Source organism: Sus scrofa, chromosome 7 (assembly GCF_054392235.1).
Source record: "Sus scrofa isolate SSC_HxYL_T2T_F1_AM1 chromosome 7, Sscrofa_HxYL_maternal_Yorkshire_Landrace_v2.0, whole genome shotgun sequence".
NCBI lineage: Eukaryota > Metazoa > Chordata > Mammalia > Artiodactyla > Suidae > Sus > Sus scrofa.
In genome coordinates, this window is record NC_139389.1 from 89,347,165 (window position 1) to 89,365,734 (window position 18,570).

Consider the following 18,570-nt stretch of genomic DNA (forward strand, 5'->3'; position numbering starts at 1 on the left):
TCCGTACTCCAACTTATTGCTACACTTTTCTCTGCATCTGGAGATTCCTCTGGTTCATTTGATCTTTCGCCCGGTAGGTGACTTTCCAGGGTGCGGGATCCCTTTCTCCTCCGCAGTTCCCTTTCGGGAGCGCCCGTCCCGCTCGGATTCACCTTCTCTCACTCTCCTCTTTTCTCCTGTTCTGCCCAATAATGTCACGAATTTCTTGCCGTTATTGGAGTTTAGGTTCCTCTGCCAGCGATTGGTTGCTCTTCTGTGCGAGTCATTTATTCTGTAGATGTGCTTTTTTTGTTGTGTTTGTGGGAGAGGGCGAGCGTGTCCCCCTACTCCTCTGCCATCTTGTCCTCCCTCTCCTATTTTTTATTTTTTTTTATTTTATTTTCCCACTGTACAGCAAGGGGGTCAGGTTATCAATATTGTGAAAATGGCCATACTACCCAAAGCAATCTACAGATTCAATGCAATCCCTATCAAATTACCCATGACATTTTTCACAGAACTAGAACAAACAATCCAAACATTTATATGGAACCACAAAAGACCCAGAATCGCCAAAGCAATCCTGAGAAACAAAAACCAAGCAGGAGGCATAACTCTCCCAGACTTCAAGAAATACTACAAAGCCACAGTCATCAAAACAGTGTGGTACTGGTACCAAAACAGACAGACAGACCAATGGAACAGAAGAGAGAATCCGGAAATAAACCCTGACACCTGTGGTCAATTAATTTTTGCTCTTATTTCTATTGCTTTGGGAGACTGACCTGAGAAAATATTCATGATGTTGATGTCAGAGAGTGTTTTGCCTATGTTCTCTTCTAGGAGTTTGATGGTGTCCTGTCATATATTTAAGTCTTTCAGCCATTTTGAGTTTATTTTTGTACATGGTATGAGGGTGTGTCCTAGTTTCATTGCTTTGCATGCAGCTGTCCAGAATTCCCAGCAATGCTTGCTGAATAGACTTTCCTTTTCCCATTTTATGTTCTTGCCTCCCTTGTCAAAGATTAATTGACCAAAGGTGTCAGGATTTATTTCCAGGTTCTCTCTTCTATTCCATTGGTCTGTCTGTCTGTTTTGATACCAGTACCAAACTGTCTTGATGACTGTGGCTTTGTAATATTTCTTGAAGTCTGGGAAAGTTATGCTTCCTGCTTGGTTTTTGTTTCTCAGTATTGCTTTTGTGATTCTGGGTCTTTTGTGGTTCCATATAAATGTTTGGATTGTTTGTTCTAGTTCTGTGAAAAATGTCATGGGTAATTTGATAGGGATTGCATTGAATCTGTAGATTGCTTTGGGTAGTATGGCCATTTTTACAATATTCATTTTTCCAATCCAGGAACATGGAATATCTTTCCATTTCTTTACATCTTCTTTGATTTCTTTGATTATAGTTTTATAGTTTTCAGTGTATAAGTCCTTTACTTCCTTGGTCAGGTGTATTCCTAGGTATTTGATTTTGTGAGGTGCAATTTTAAAAGGTATTGTATATTTGTATTCCTTTTCTAACGTTTCTTTGCTGGTATACAGAAATGCGACTGACTTCTCAATGTTAATCTTATATCCTGCTACTTTGCTGATTTTATTAATCAGTTCAAGTAGTTTTTGGGTTGAGTCTTTAGTGTTTTCTATGTATAGTATCATGTCGTCTGCGTACAGTGACAGTTTTATCTCTTCTCTTCCTATATGGATGCCTTTTATATCTTCTGTTTGCCTAATTGCTGTGGCTAGGACTTCCAAAATGATGTTGAAGAGCAGTGGTGAGAGTGGGCATCCCTGTCTTGTTCCAGATTTGAGTGAGTAGGCTTTCAGTTTTTCCCCATTGAGCATTATATTTGCTGTGGGTTTCTCATAAATGGCTTTGATTATGTTCAGGAATGTTCCCTCTATACCCACTTTGGCGAGGGTCTTGATCATGAATGGATGTTGGACTTTGTCAAATTCTACTTGAAGAGGTAGAGGTAGAGAAATTAATTAATAAGAGAAAAGAAGACAGAAAGGGGAAGGAATGTCTTTACTTCTGTGACCTTCGATCAAATGTAAAGCAGGAGTTCAAACACTGTGACAAATTAATCATTTTGCTAATTTTTAATTCTTTGTTGAGTTTATTTATTTATTTAATGATAAATGTTTATCGAGCATTTTCTAACTGTTGTTACTGAAGTTATAGCAGTAAAATGATGGATGCAGCATCTCCTCTCATGGAACTTACAATGTAATGAGGAAGACACACATTGGATACAAAATTATGAGTGTAATTAATGTTACAAAAGTGGTCATAGGATGTGTTATAATAATAATACACAATGAAAGGAAAGTTCCAAGACCCATGTTCTGGAAATTTGTCCCTGGTAAAATGGTGTTGAAACTGAGATTTGAAGAATGAATAGATATTAATAAGTGAAGCATGATGGACAGTGTTTCAGGCAGAATGATTAGCCAGTGCAGAGCCTCAGAGATGATAGTTTGAATTTTAGGGGCAGGTAAAGCAAACAAACAAACACCACCAAGTTGGCCCTGGAATTTCAGGGACAGAGCATGTTGTTCTCTGAAGCTGGAGAGGGGAATGTGATCCACTGATAACCTGACCAACTTTGAAAGGAAGTTAGTATTTTAATTTAAGTGATGCCACTGCAAATATAGGAGGGTCTTAGGCAAAAAATCACATGTTTATACTTTAAAAAGAAATCTGTTATACTGAAGATAATGGAAATTAAAGGAAATAAGATTTGAAGTGTGAAAACAATGTAGTTGACTTAATATTCTGTTCCAAAATGACATGTGAAGACGTCACAAAATGGAGGCATTGCAGAAGAAAATAAGGGAACATATTTAATAGGTTTTATAAGGTGGAATTAGTAGGACTTGTGGATGTATTGAATACTGAGGATCAGAGAGAAGCAGGCGTCCATTATTTATTACTCCATATTTGGGATTGAACAACTGGGTAAGTATTGGTGCCGTTTATTGCGACTGAGGACCTTGAAAGAAAAGAAGATTTGAGGAGACAAATAGTTTATTTTTAGACTTGTTGATAGGGAGCTAGCTCTGAAGCATCCAAGTTGAGTAGGCAGTTAGATATATGGATTAGGAACTCAAGAAATAGTACCCTAGCTTTGCGAGCCCCTAGCTAAAAGCTGGACATAGTAATTAAGGCCATGGGAATGGATGCCACCTGGGGACAAAATATAAAGTGAGAAAAGGCCAAAGATGCAATTCTGAGCAATGCTAAATTTGTTGATTGAGTGGATGAGTGGAATTCAACAAACAGATATTGGAAAGGAATATCCAAGAGGTTGGAGGAAAACCAGGAGATTGTAGTGTTTCAGAAGTCAAGTAAAGTATTTGAACAAGCGAGTTATCAGCAATAATTAAGTAAAGAAGAAGTTCCTGTTCAGATGACTAATAAAACATTAAAAAGAACTGTTATTGACTTATTTATACAGAGAAAACCAAAGATATTATTGCAACATTCCTGGAGAAACATAGGCCAAAAAAAATAGGCATTAGTTTTTTCAGTTGAGCAGATTTTATTTATCGAATGGTAGAAACAAATACATGAAAAAGTTACATGTAACTTTAATAAAGCCTTTGTTCCAGATGTAGAAATCCTCAGTTAAAATGAATATGCCTCACCAATTTTGACTTTACGTTTATCCAAGGCTATCAAACACAAATACGTAAACTCTTGGAGGACCAACTGTATTCAAGAAAAACAAGACCAACTGTATTCAAGAAAAACAAGACCTCTAAACACATAGCCTTGGGTGATTAGTTCCCAAGGAATAATCTATGCCTATTTCTATGCCTTTTAAAATAACAAATCAGGATGATTGAATATTAGAATGTCTTTTTTTTTTTTTTCTTGTAGAGGTGGGGGAAGCAGGTTCTTTTTTTATTTTTAATTTTTTTATTGTTATTTCCCCAATACAGTTTCTTTTCTACTGTACAGCATGGTGACCCAGTTACATATACCATGTATACATTCTTTTTTCTCACATTATCAGGCTTCATCATAAGTGACTAGATGTAGTTCTCCATGCTACACAGCAGGATCTCATTGCTAATCCATTCCAAATGCAATACTTTGCATCTGTTAACCCCAAGCTCCTAATCCATTCCACTCCCTCCCCCTCCTTCATTATCAAAATAACAGAGAAGCAGAAAAGTTGCAAAAATATCTGGTCTGTATTTATCTAAAGTATTGATAGTGTTTAAATAAATTCTTTATGTGCCATCACTCAAGTCTAAACACAAAACTGAAAGCAGCATCCTAAACTGAAAAAAAATCAAGGCACAGGCAAGTTTGAGTTCGAGGCTTAACATAAGTAATGCATAGTTGACTTTATTCTTATTCTAATTTAAACTAAAATTAAAATATAGGGAGCTCCTGCTGTGGCACAGTGGGTTAAGAATCCAACTGCAGTGGCTCAGGTCGCTGCAGAGGTGCGTGTTCAATCCCATACCTGGCGCAGTGGGTTGAAGGGTCCACTGTTGCCACAGCTGCATTTTAGATCTCAGCTGCAGCTTGGATTCAATCCCTGACCTAGGAACTTTCATATGCTGGGAATGTGGCCATAAAATTTTAAAAAATAATAAAAAATAAAATAAGATTGAAATAGAAAATTTGAAAATATACTTTATTGACATTTGATTTACCTATACTCACATCTTATCTATTGAATCCAGAAGCTTACTATGAGACAAGTTTATCAATTTTTGAGGTATTTATTTATAATTGAGAGTAATTATAATTAACAAGTCCCAGAAAATGTCACTTAGAAAATAGTATTTGAATATTAAACTTACACCTAGAAATCGGCTCAGTTTTCTCATCTCTCTTCTCCATGAAGGTAGATGAAGTCAGTTTATTCTGTGTGATTGCAAAATAAATTCCCCTCTGATTTGACAGTCAGTTTCTACAGATGCATTTTTGTTGACCTCCTCTCCAAATAGTAGAGACAAGTACAATGGTACTTCTTACCATAGTAGAGAGAAGTACAATGGTACTTCTTGTGAAGTCAGTCACATGGCTCTCAGTGTTTTTGGTGAGCCTGAAGCATCTCGTTCTCTAGATCTCCTCCATTTATTGTGAGATCCCCCGTAACCTGAAATCTGTTTGCCCAGTCTTCTCATGGCAACTCTCATGTCTTTGTTTCTTAATGTGTAGATGGCAGGATTCAAGACAGGGGTGATGGCAAAGTCAACAATGAAAAAATACTTATCCAGTGATGTTGTAGGGAAAGGCCATACATAGAGAAACATACATGGCATAAAAAACAAAATTACTACAGTGATGTGAGCTGACAGTGTGACAAAAGCTTTGGATAAGTCTCCTGAAGAACGTTTCCAGACAGTAACCAAAATGAAAATGTAGGATATAATTAAAGAGAAGAAGGTAGCCATTGATATAAACCCACTGTTAGCAATTATTACAAACTCTAGCTTGTAAGTGTCTACACAAGCAAGTTTCATAATCCGAGGAAAATCACAATAAAAACTATCTACTTTATCAGGCCCACAAAAAGGCAAGTTTATGACAAAAACAAACTGAGATACAGCATGGATTATTCCCACCATCCAGGCAGCCACTACAAAAGAAACACACATTTTGCGGCTCATAACTGACAGGTAGTGGAGAGGCTTACAGATTGCAGTATACCTGTCATATGCCATGGCTATAAGCAACACCATCTCAACTCCACCCATGACATGAATAAAAAATATCTGTGTCATGCATTTTGGAAAAGAAATAACATTGCAGTTTGTTAAAAGATCAGAGATCATTTTGGGCACTGTGGTAGAGGAAAGACCTAGATCAAGAAGAGAGAGATTGGCCAATAGGAAGTACATGGGAGAGTGTAAGTGAGAGTCAATAATTACCGTGAACACAATGAAGAGGTTTCCCAGGATAATTCCCACGTAGAACACGAGGAAGAACCAAAAGAGAAAAAGATTCATCTCCCATGAATTTGAAAGTCCAATTAATACAAATTCAGATACCACAGAGTAATTTACTCTGTCCATTGACTCAACCAGCAGAAAAGAAGCTGAAGTTCTCTGAAGGCAGAAAATAAGAAGGAATTGCAAAATACATTTATCAAACTTTATTACATCGTTTGCCCATAAATGATTCTGTGGAAAATATGTTGCAAGTGCCAAAATGTGAAGTTAGAAAACATAAAGAGAGGGCAAGTGAAAATATAAATGAAAAAAATAAGTGAAATAATCAAAGTTAGACCAGAGAGATAAGGAAAGAATTCATGTGGGAATATGGCAGGTAAGGTGGAGGAATTAGGAACAGAGAATAACATTTTCCTATCAGAAAGTTCCTTAACCAAGCTTGTGCAATAATTCTGGCTTCTTCAGTCTTGTTTGTATAAAGTAACACCTTCCATATCATGAATAATCAGCCATATTTGTAGTGTTCAAATTCTTAATCACATTTGTCCACACATACTCTAGGAGAATGTACTCTCTGATTATTCTTTTATTTCATGCTTGAGAACTCTTGGGCATTAATCACAGATAGAGCAGCAACTGATGAGGGAATGAATGTTGAACCTAAGAGAAATGGTAGCATAAGATGAAATGGCTTACTTCTCTGATTGTTTCCAATACTTATGATTGCAACCAGTCACTTGGGGACTTAAGATGCACTTTAAATCAAGGGAAGGTCCAAATTCCAAAGAAGGAGGATCAGCAGACTCCAAAAGAGGTGTTCTCAGTATTCTGCTAGAATTGAGAGAGATTTTATTCATTGAGAACTCTGTTCTAGCATTAATGTCTGGCAGTTTGAACATGAAAGTGAGAAATCAATGATGTCTTCACTGAAACAAAGCATTAATTGTAACACACTAAGAGCATGAAAAAGTTACAGGCCATGAAGTTCATGAGAGCTTGTCTTCAAATAATTGAAGCTTAGTTCCACTGAAATGCTATTTCAGCATTTTAGATGAGTAAAATTGCTGCAAACATTTTTTTTTTTTTGCTACCAATAGGTTTTTAGGAGAGAATATGTATTATCACTATAAATAAATAGAATGAAAATGTCTATCCATAACATATATTTGAATCCATTCATTATCTAATATAAAGAGGAAAAATAGAAGTACATTTAAGAGAAGATATGAACAGGTATGTAAAAAGAGGAAGTTGATAAGATTGGTACCAAAATGAATGTGGTCATTAAAAATGATGCAAATTTAGACTTGTTGACATGTCCACTAAATTATTAAGTGACAAAAGTTGGTTATAAGTGAGTGTCTTATGTGATGTACTCTTGATATGCATACACTGCAAAAATGTCTAAGTATATGTATTAACATCTCAAGAAAATCCCTTTGGATAATGACATTTTAGGTAATTTTAATATTAAAAAGTTTGAACATTTATATTTTTTATTTTTCTTTTTCGGCCATACATTTGCAATAAAAAATGTGGAAAGCAAATGAAAGGAAAACAGCAGGAGAGAAAGATGGGGAAGAAAAAGAAAATCACTGTGAGATTTATGGAGAGAGTGAAGTATGCCTATATGTGATAGTTAGGGGTAAATTATTATTTTTAACACTAGTTTCATAATTTTATTAGCCCTGGCTAAACAACCATTTCTTTGTGAATGAATGACAATTACCAGGTGTACTATGAAGAAAACCTGGGTGTTTTTTGTCAAACTTGACCAGATGTATACATAATTCCTCGCCTAGGGAATAATTAATATATGTGACATTTTGTAGAATCCTGCAGTGTCTGTTGTTTGGAATAGAAAAATCATATTCTGAGACTAGTAGGAAAACACTGATAGAAGCCACCCCTTTAGCTTACCAGCTAAAATTTACTCTTTATAGTATTCCCTAATATTTTCTAAGACAGATAAGACTGATCTAAGAAATATGTCTAAAGAGAAAAGTTAAACTTATGTAATGAAATCAGACTTATTCATAATTCTATGTACTGCTGTGTTGTGCTGATTAATCCCTGAATAAGATCCTATCTTCTGTTCAAGGCTTATCAGGAATTGGTTCTGGCATTTAGAACTCTGAAATACTGATTTCTGAAATACTGATGTGTAGAACAGGAAGAAAGATTGTTTTCAAGCCAGTGCAAAATATTTAGTTCTTTTGCTTTCTCAAAAAAAACATTAAGGAAACAGAAATTCTCCAGAGGCAGAGTCTCATAAGAGTTGCTATCCCTCCTGGATATTTTGGCTTTAACATTTAGAACATGGGGACCTTTTCAAGTAGGTAATGCAAAAAACCAGATAGAATGTCGGTCTTCTGAATTTAGTGATTGAAAATTTCCTCTCCTCTAAGGGGCCAATTGCAATTATAACCACCTTAAGACTGAACACACAAAGTAGAGCTGTTCAAAACTCATTTTGCTAATGTCCTCTTCACTGATGTGCCATATTCATTAATTTTTCTTTTAATTTATAATCTTAACCACATTAGCTCCCTGGTTATAGAGGTCTTTTTCAGAACCAACAGGTACCAGTTCTATGAAGCTGTGTTCATTCTTCTCCTTTTAATTCTTGAGCCATTCATTGGTTAATATCATCAAATGCTTTATCAAATACACCAAGTGGAGGGAATTGATGGACCCCAGTATTCCCTATATGAGGACAGAGAATCATTGCCGTTGAAGCATGTATGGGAATGGAATGGGCATCATAATTTTCAGTCCTTTCAGTAATATCTCTGTCTTCAGGTATAAAATATAATGTAATGATTTAAATCATGAGAATAGTATCAAAAGCATTGGAATAATTGGAGACAGAAAGAAAAAAAAGTGGGAGAAAAATATGAGAGCGATTGCTGTGATACTGCTCAACATTACAAGAATTTTTATGACCTACCTCTTCTCTTTGAAGTTGTACAGCAGCATTTGTAGAAACTCAATAATTTTGATGTCTAGTTTGTAGTGTAATAACCTTCAGAACAGAAATATATAAGTTTCTTCCCAGTGAGAATACAGGTAATTAGTAGTACTAGGTGTCGGTGACCCACTGACACTAATATCTCTAATAACCAGCCTTTTATTGATTTCTCCTGGGAACCAGGTCTACAAATCATGCTAATTTTCTCAAGAAAAAAAAAAAAATCAGAAGTTACTGGATGATGAGAAGTATCAAAAGAAAGAAGATGTAAGAATATCTCCTATATATTGGGAGAAATAATGTGCTGGGTGGGTAAGAAATAAATACCATTTAGAATAGAAAATGTCAATCTACGAGCTTGCTTAGAATTACTGAGGTGAGATAGAGTGAGACATCATCCATAATTGTTGCTGGTATTCTCATTGATGGAGTGGGAAGGAATGAGTCCTATGTATCAATATTTTTTTTTCCAGAAACAAGCAAGAGGCTTTATGTAAGGGGGGCATTCCTATAAGCTTTCTTGATTTATTTTCATTCAATACTTTGTATTAAATGACGTACAGATGGCTAACAAGCATAAGGAAAAATGATCAAGATTACTAATCATCAGGGAAATGCAAATCAAAACCACAGAGATAATCACTTCACACTTGTCAGAATGTCTATCATCAAAAAGGCATGAAATAGCAAATGTTGGCAAGAATGTGGAGGAGAGGGAATTCATGTGCACTGTTTGTGGGATGTAAGTTTGTGCACCCTCTATGAAAAACGTTATGGAATTTCCTCAAAAAATTAAAACCAGAATTATCATATAATCAATCCATCAGTTTCATTTTGGGGAATATAACCAAAGGAAACAAAAACACTAATTCAAAGTTATCTGCACCCTCACATTCATAAGTAGCATTTTTTATAGTGATGAAGACATGGAAACAACCTAAGTGTCCATTGATGGATGGATGGATAAAGAAGTTGTGGTACATATAGTTGGCTCTTCATATCTGGGGTTTCAACTCTGTGGATTCAACCAACCACAGATAAAAATATTGAAACCAATTCTAGAGACTTCTATAAAACAAAACTTCAGTTTGCCATATGCTGGCATCTATTTACATAGCATATACATCCTATTAGCTGTAAGTAATCTAAGAGATTTAAATACAGAAGATTTAAAGTGTATAAAAGAACATGCATAGGTTATATACAAATACTACCCCGTTTGTATTAGAGACTTGAGCATCGTTGGGTTTGGAGATCTGTAGCGGAATCCTGGAACTAATCCCCTGTGGATGCCAAGATACAAGTATTGCTGAAACCCTACCAATTAAGTCTCAGAGGCAGAGTTTTGGGTGAAGCAGAACAACTTTATTGCTTTGCCAGGCAAAGCAGGCTAATGTCCTCAAAATCGTATCTTCCCTTGAGAGGGACTATTAAGGGGTCTTATAGATTTAGCTTGAAAAACAGGGCTGTTGATAAGGAATAGGGCTCCCGCATTCTTCTCCCTCCCTAGAGCATTTCAAAGTCATCAAGGCGAGCATCAGGTGGTCCAGTGATGGTTTCTGGTGATCTTCAGGGTTACCACACTTTGACCTTTTCTCTTGGGTGAAGGTTTCTTACAAAGGAAGGGACTGTTAGGGAGTGTTGGAAAGGAAAATACCAGGCACACAATATAACTCCAACTAGAAAATAGTCATTAGTAAACACACAAACAACAACAACAACAACAAAACAATTAAGCAAGGAAGAAATTATTTGTGAAAAGCCAGTTTAAGTTAGTGGGGCAAGGAAAGGCTTAATTTAATGGAGACAGTTTTAACAAGTTTTTAGCTTAACAGTATTTCCTAATCATTCACTCTTGAGTCAGCCTTTTGAGCTAAGTAAGGAGAGGCTTGGGAGGCTAAAGGAGAGGCTGTTTGGGTTAACGGATGCAAACTGTTCCTCTTGGAATGGATTTACAGTGAGATCCTGCTGTGTAGCACTCAGAACTATGTCTAGATACTTACTTCGCAGCACGACAATGGGAGAAAAAATTGTGTATACATGTATGTGTAACTGGGTCCCTATGCTGTACAGTGGAGAAAAAAACAATAAAATAAATAAAATAAAATCTGAAAAAAAAACCACACAAGGACACAGGGACTTGTAGACAGTTTCACAAAGTGCATATACAATGGGGTATCATTCAACCATGAAACACAAGAAAATTTTATCACTTGAAACAACATGTATGGAAGGTAAAGGCATTATACTGGGTGAAATAAGAGAAGACACATATTGTATGATCTCACTTATATGTGAAACCAAAAAAAAAAAAAAAATCAAGTTATAACAAAAGAGATCAGATTTGTGGTTACCATAGTTAGTGGAGTGATGGGAGGAGAGAACTGGAGAAACATGGTTAAAAAGCCAAAACTTCCAATATATGATTAGTAAGTAGTAGGGATATAATGTAAAACATTATGACTATAGTTAACTGCTGTATGGTATATAGAAAAGCTAACAGAGTAAATCCTGAGTTTTCATCACAAGGAGAAATTAGTTTTTCTTTTTGTTTTGTTGTGTCTAGATGAGATGAGAGAAGTTAACTAAACCTACTATGGAAATCATTTCAAAAATGCATAAATCAAACCATCATGCTATACACTAGTGATGTATGTTAAATATTTCTGGAAAAATATTTTGTATTTTACTTTTAATAATACATGTATTTTAATTATTTTTAGAAGGTAACATTGGCTTATAAGATCATATATTTTGTGTATAAAAATTATATTTCTACCTTTGTATACTCCACAGCATGCTCAGCACCAAAGATTTAGTCTTCATCCATCACCATAAACTTGATCCCATTCACCCATTTTGCCCTCCTGATGACCTTTCCCTTTTGATAATCACTGCTTTGTTCTTTTTATCTAAGTGTTAGTTTTTGTGTGGTTTGTCTTGTTCACTTAAAAATTTTATTATTATTATTATTATTTTTAATATCCCACATATGAGTGAAATCCTATGGTGTTTGTCCTTCTTTGTCTTTGTTATTTTACTGAGCATAATACCCTCAAGGTCCAAAGTCCATCCATGTCATCACAAATGGATGGGGAGTATCACATTGTGTGTATATATATTGTGTCTTCTTTATCCATTCTTCTATTGATGGACACTTGAGTTGCTTCCATATCTTGGTTATTATATTTAAAACTGCAGTGAACATTGAGAGGATTTTCTTCTTTTTTCTGTTTAATTTTTTTCCATTGTAGCTGGTTTACAATGGCCTGTCAATTTTCAACTGTACAGAAAGGTGACGTAGTCACACATACGTAGATACATTCTTTTTTCTCACATTATCACACTCCATCATAAGTGACTAGATATCCCAGTGCTAGAGAGGCTTTTCTAATTAGTGTCCTTTTTTTCCTTTGGATACATACTTGTAAGTAGAATTGATAGATCATGTGACCTGAAGAATTTTGTATTTTTAGCTTATTAAGTATTAGCTCAGTTTCCATTTATTATATATAGGCCTACTGGATTGTCTGTTTCTTCTTGTGTGAGTTTGGCCAGTTGTGACTTTCATGAAATTTGGTCCATTTCTACTAGGTTATCAAGGTTGTGGGCATAGTATTTATTATTTGTTAATGTCTGTGGGATCTATAGTGATATTCTCTTTTAAATTGAGGATATTAGTAATTTGGGTACTCTCCCTTTCTTAGTTAGCATTACTAGAAACTTATCAATTTTATTGATCTTTTTAAGGAACAAATTTTGGTTTCATCAATTTTCTCTATTTTCAATTTCATTGATTTTTGCTCTTATATTTATTTATTTTATTATGTTTTTGCCTTGCTTTTCCCTCCTTCAGTTTCTTAAGGTGGAAACTTTGATTTTAGATATTTCTTCTTTTCTAATACATTTATTCAATGCCATAAATTTCCTTGTAATCACTGCTCTCACTGTCTCATGAATTTTTGATAAGTTGTATTTTTATTTTCATTTTGTTGAAATATTTTTAAAACATTATCTTGAGACTTATTCTTTGTCTATGTGTTATTTAGAAATGTGTTGTATAATATCCATATATTTTGGGATTTTTAAGTTATCTCTCTGTTATTGAGTTTTAGTTTCATTCCTTATGTTCTGAAAGCAGACAGTGTATGATTTCTCTAATTTTAAATTTGCTAGAGTATGTTCTATGGACCAAATTGTGGTCTATCTTTGTAATGCTTCAAGTGATCTTGAGAAGAATTGACAATCTACAGATGTCAATTATATCCATTTAATCGACAGTGTTTCTTTTTCTTTGTCTTTTGTCTTTTTAGGGCTACACCCGCGGCATATGAGGGTTCCCAGGCTAGGGGTGTAATAGGAGCTGTAGCTGCCGGCCTGTACCACAGCCACAGCAATGCCAGATCCGAGCCACATTTGTGACCTACACCACACTCATGGCAATGCCGGATCTTTAACCCACTAAGCGAGGCCAGGGATCGAACCCGGCAACCTCAGGATTCCTAATCAGATTCATTTCCACTGCTCCATGATGGGAACTCCCTGACGGTGTTTTTAAAGTTCAATTCTATCCTTACTGTTTTTCTGCCTGTTGGATCTGTCCATTTCTGAGAGAGGGGTATTTAAGTTTCCAACTATGATAGTGGATTCATCTATTTTTCCTTGCAGTTCTATCAGTTCTTGCCTCATGTAGATTCATGCTCTGTTTTTAGTTTCACACATTTTAAAAATTGTTACAAAATCTTGAAGAATGGACCCCCTTATCTTTATGTAATACCTTTTTTTATCCCTGATAACTTTCCTTACTTTACAGTCTACTCTTTCTGAAATTAATAGAGCTACTCCTGCTTTCCTTTGATATGTGCTAGTGTGGTATATTTTTCTCCATCCATTTGTTTTTAATCTATATGTGTTTTTATATTTAAAGTGGACTTCTTGTAGACAACATATAGTTAGATTGTGGTTTTTGATCCACTCTGGCAATCTCTGTCTTTTAACTAATGCATTTAAACTATGACATTCAAAGTGTTTATTTATATAATAGATTAATATCTGCCATATTTGTTATAGTTTTCTATTTTTGACCCTTGTTCTTTGTTTTCACTTTTGTCTTCCACCTTTTATTCTCCTATCTTTGTTTTAATTGAGCATTTTATATGATTCCATTTACCTTCTTTCTTAGTATACCATTTATACCTCTTTTTTGGTTTGTTCAAATGAATAATTACTTGTAATTATTTTTATCCACCTTTGTTTTGAGAAGCAACCTTTATTATAAGATAAAACATAGATCTCTTGTGGGCTTACTTTACCATTCCAATGATAGTATCATTATTATGAATATACATTTAATATCACAGATTTCCTGCCTTAAATCCTTCCTAGTTGCTAATTTATTAGTTTCTGGAGGTGATATTTGATTTCCTTCCTCCATTTCATAACATGTGGGTTAGTTTTTCTATCTTCTGTTTTATGTATTTAGGAAAAGCAAAAATAACAATTAAACTAGCACTTTGCTGGTAATTGTCAAATGACTATAGTCTGTGATATTTATATTCACTAGTGTGGGTCAGTTTTATAATTGCTGTATAACTGTGACATTGTCACTTAAAATGGATAGTGGTTAGTTACACTCGGGGCCATGGTGAGATGTGATATCATTGTTCCTTTAACCAGAAGAAAGCAAGAAGAAAGGCACATATACTTCTTATTTATGTTCCTTATCTCACTGTACTCCAAGATTAGTATTAAATAGCAGAGTTGATAATCTGGATCAGGGACTTCAGTGCTTCCACAAATGATCCATGAATGAAGAAGTTATAAATAGCAAATAGGAAGTCTCTCTGTGGTTTTTCTCTTGTACAGTGAGCCCATGAATTAAATAATTTTAAATGGCCAGAATGAAGCCATTCCCTGGGTTCTTTCAGCATGGTCTCTTCTCACTAAGCCAGTTATAGCTACAGCCACTGTTAAATGTTTGAGCTTTCAGAACCACATATGAGTGGATGCTCAGTGCTCGATATAGTTTCATACATTTAGGCATTTATTCAGCAACTTGATGGCAAGTTATTTACATTGGATCCCTCCAATGCTGGAAAAACAGCAAGTTGTTCTTGCCAGGATAAATATCTTTTCCAGGTATGGCTTTAGTGATTCTTACCGCAGCACCTTGGCTGTCAGATAATCCAAAAACATAGAGCATACCTAATGCCCTTCATAACATTGCTTAGGGCAAAAGAATATCTTTACAATAAATAAAGTACAAATGAGCATACAACCGAGTGATCTACTGAGGTTTCAATAAACAGAAGCTGTTAGCTGATAGAACATGGGGATAATTTTTAAAGGTGCAAATAAAGGTGCAAGTTAATACCAGTTTAGGGACAATACTTTGTGTTTTAACATGTGATATATACTTTAAACCAATGGACATTGTAAGGTTTGTGTCCCAGAATGCATAGGTTTGGAAAACAGTGGTAAATGGTGAGAGTGGCTTGATTCACCATCACTTCTTTGGAGAATTTGAGCTTTCAGGACCTATAACTTTAACCTCTGCTGGGTGGGAAGAATGTTTTTTCTGGGGACAGAGTAAATATTCCAGTTTACCTGAAGTTTTAGTTTCTCCCCAGTCATTTTTATTTCCTTGTGTTTGAAGACCATCAGACAAGAAATACATTTCTATTATGCCAGGTATAATTAACCTTCATTATCATGAAGAAATAGAGTTGCTGTTACACTTGCATCAATAGCGATTTATGACAATTGTAAATGGGCAGTTGCAAAAAGTACAGTCTGACAGAAGCATGGTATTCCTGGACTCAGGCTGCTCAGATAGGAAGAGATGGATCTGGGCAGGTGATCTTGATCAGCAGAAGTGTTGGATAAATGTGAGGGGAATCTAGAGCAGGCTGTGGAAGAGAAAGATGATGGATACCAGATACAAACTTCTATGAATAAAATAGATAAGCAACAGAGATGTATTGTATAGCACAGGAATTATAGCCATTATCTTACAATAACCTAAAATGGAATATAATCTACAAAAATACTGAATCACTATGCTGTACATCTGAAACTAATATTGTAAATAAATTATATCTCAATAAAAATAAAAACATGAGGATGATAAATATCATCTTAGGTACATGCAGTACATGCAGTGACAGGACCTATAAACACTTGTACCATTCACACCCCCATGTTCGAAAAATTAATGATGGTGTAAACTTACATGGAACATGAGCACATCTAAGTATGGAAATATGTGGAGTGTATCTGAGGCCCTTGGTTCCTCACACAGGTCACCCTGCACTTAATATTCCCACAAATATAGGTTGTTTTATAACATAAGTTCCAGAGACTTTCTGCCTGAGGGTTTTTTTTTTTTTTTTTTTTTTTTTGGATGTCAGAAGTACTCAGGAATTCTCGTTGTGGCTCAGTGGAAATGAACCCAACTCATATCCATGAGGATGCAGTTTTGATACCTAGCCTCACTTAGTGGGTTAAGGATCTAGCCTTGCTGTGAGCTGTGGTGTAGGTCACAGACACAGCTTGGATCTGGTGTTGCTGTGGCTGTGGTGTAGGCCAGCAGCTGCAGCTCTAATTTGACCCCTAGCCTGGGAATTTCCATATGTTGCAGGAGCAGCCTTAAATAAATAAATAAATAAATAAATAAATAAATAAGTGCTCAACCCACCTTGTGGGGAAGCCCAGAACTGCCATGGAGTTAATGCCTTAGAGCTGCACCAATATAGAAACACACAGCTTCCTTGCTTCTCAAGTAGGATAGCTGCAAGTTATAGAATCTATACAGTTTCTTAAAGGGTCACAGTGTCCTTCATTTTTTCATAGTAGTAGGATACCAGTTAACATACCCTTTAGTGCCATCCTTCCCTTCTCTGTCTCATGTCCTCATTTCTGAACCAATGTCTTCTAGGAAAACTTTCCAAATAAAAACTTGCATTCAGAGTTTGTCTATTTAAAATAACAATAAAGCCATTGGGACTACACATTTATTTGTTTGTTTATTTATTTATTTATATCTTTTTAGAGCCGTACCCATGGCATATGGAAGGTCCCACGCTAGGGGTCAAATCAGAGCTACAGCTGCCGGCCTACACCACACCACAGCAACGCCAGACCCAAGCTGCGTCTGCAACCTACACCACAGCCTATAGCAATGCTGGATCCTCAACCGACTGAGCGAGGCCAGGGATTGAACCTGTGTCCCCATGGATGCCAGTCAGATTTGTTTCCCCTGAGCCACTAAGGGCATTCTGGGACCACATATTTAATAATACAATAATTCAATGTGATGATTCTTGACATTCATCACAACAAATTTAAAGTTTACTTTTAGTCCGTATGAATAACATAAACAGTGCTAGTATATATCTCTTTATTTGAAAAATAACCCAAAGTTTAAAATTAAAATGTTCTCTGTCAGACCATGCTGTTCTCTGTAAGAATATCAGTTCTTAATATGATGCGTTTACATTCCCCATGATGGTAGTGCTAACAGTCTTAAACTCCACAGGTAAAGTAGTAGCAGGTTACGATGGCAGATAATGCACTTATTCTGGATTTGATGAATTTGAGGTGCCTACTGGAGATGGACCTACTTGATACACAATTTTGAAGCTTCAGAAAAAGATGTGATTAACAAAATCTAGAGTAAGATATCTTTTTACACAATCTTTTTATTGCTACCTTAATGTCTTTGTTCCTCAATGTGTAGATGGCAGGATTCAAGACAGGAGTAATAGCAAAGTCAACAATGAACAGATTTTTATCAAGTGATGGTGGAGCAGAAGGCCAGACATAGAGAAACATGCATGGAGTGAAAAACAAAAAGACCACAGTGATGTGAGATGACAAAGTGACAAATGCCTTGGATAGGTCTCTTGAAGAACGTTTCCAGACAGTGATCAAAATGAAGGAGTAGGAAAGGATTAGCAGGAAGAAGGTGCCCATACTCATGAAGCCACTGTTGGCAGTAACGATAAACTCAAGTTCGGCTCCATCTGTGCATGCAAGTTTTATAATCTTAGGAAAGTCGCAATAAAAGCTGTCCACTTTATTAGGCCCACAAAATGGCAACTTTATAACAAATAAGAACTGAGACATAGCATGGATCACCCCAGTTACCCAGCCAGTGATTACAAATGAAACACATGTTTTAGGATTCATGATTTTCAAGTAGTGAAGAGGCTTGCAGATTGCTGTGCACCTGTCAAATGCCATGGCTATGAGTAATACCATCTCCGCTCCTCCTATCGTATGAATGAAACATATCTGTGTCATACAACTTTGGAAGGAGATTACTGTGTCATCATTTAAAAGGTCTGTGATGATCTTGGGGACGGTGGTAGAGGAAAGACCCACGTCAATGAGGGACAGATTCACAAGTAGGAAGTACATAGGAGAATGTAAGTGAGAGTCAAAAATTACCAAAAACAAAATTAAAAGGTTTCCCAAGATGACCCCTAAATAGAGCAAAGAACATATCAATGTGAGAAAAACTTTTTTCTCCCAAGAACAAGAAAGGGCCAGTAATACAAACTCAGTGACCACAGAATCATTTAGTCCACCCATTGACTGGGACTGAAGAGCTGATTTTCAAGTGACCTGAGGATAAAAATTAAAAAGAATAAGCATCACTGGCAAAAACATGTATTTTCTATTTTCTTTGCTAATTA

The 18,570-nt window shown here is 35.7% G+C and overlaps 3 protein-coding genes across 6 annotated transcripts in view; 1 reads left to right on the forward strand and 2 right to left on the reverse strand.

The window, feature by feature from the left end:
- LOC100153496 (olfactory receptor 4M1-like) overlaps window positions 1-18,570 on the forward strand; it is a 231,804-nt gene that overhangs the window by 67,878 nt on the left and 145,356 nt on the right. The gene's annotated exons all lie outside the window — the stretch shown is intronic.
- On the reverse strand, window positions 2,309-8,783 carry LOC146401749 (olfactory receptor 4F15-like). The gene has a single exon (XM_084970446.1). The coding sequence runs from the start codon at window positions 6,022-6,024 to the stop codon at window positions 5,023-5,025; it is 1,002 nt and encodes a 333-aa protein (XP_084826572.1). The 5' UTR covers window positions 6,025-8,783; the 3' UTR covers window positions 2,309-5,022.
- On the reverse strand, window positions 17,531-18,466 carry LOC100155936 (olfactory receptor 4F15-like). Its single transcript, XM_001929411.1, has one exon. The coding sequence runs from the start codon at window positions 18,464-18,466 to the stop codon at window positions 17,531-17,533; it is 936 nt and encodes a 311-aa protein (XP_001929446.1).

Bases quoted from the DNA above. Each gene is read 5' to 3' on its own strand.
- LOC146401749 (XM_084970446.1), bottom strand. From the start codon at position 6,024: ATGGACAGAGTAAATTACTCTGTGGTATCTGAATTTGTATTAATTGGA.
- LOC100155936 (XM_001929411.1), bottom strand. From the start codon at position 18,466: ATGGGTGGACTAAATGATTCTGTGGTCACTGAGTTTGTATTACTGGCC.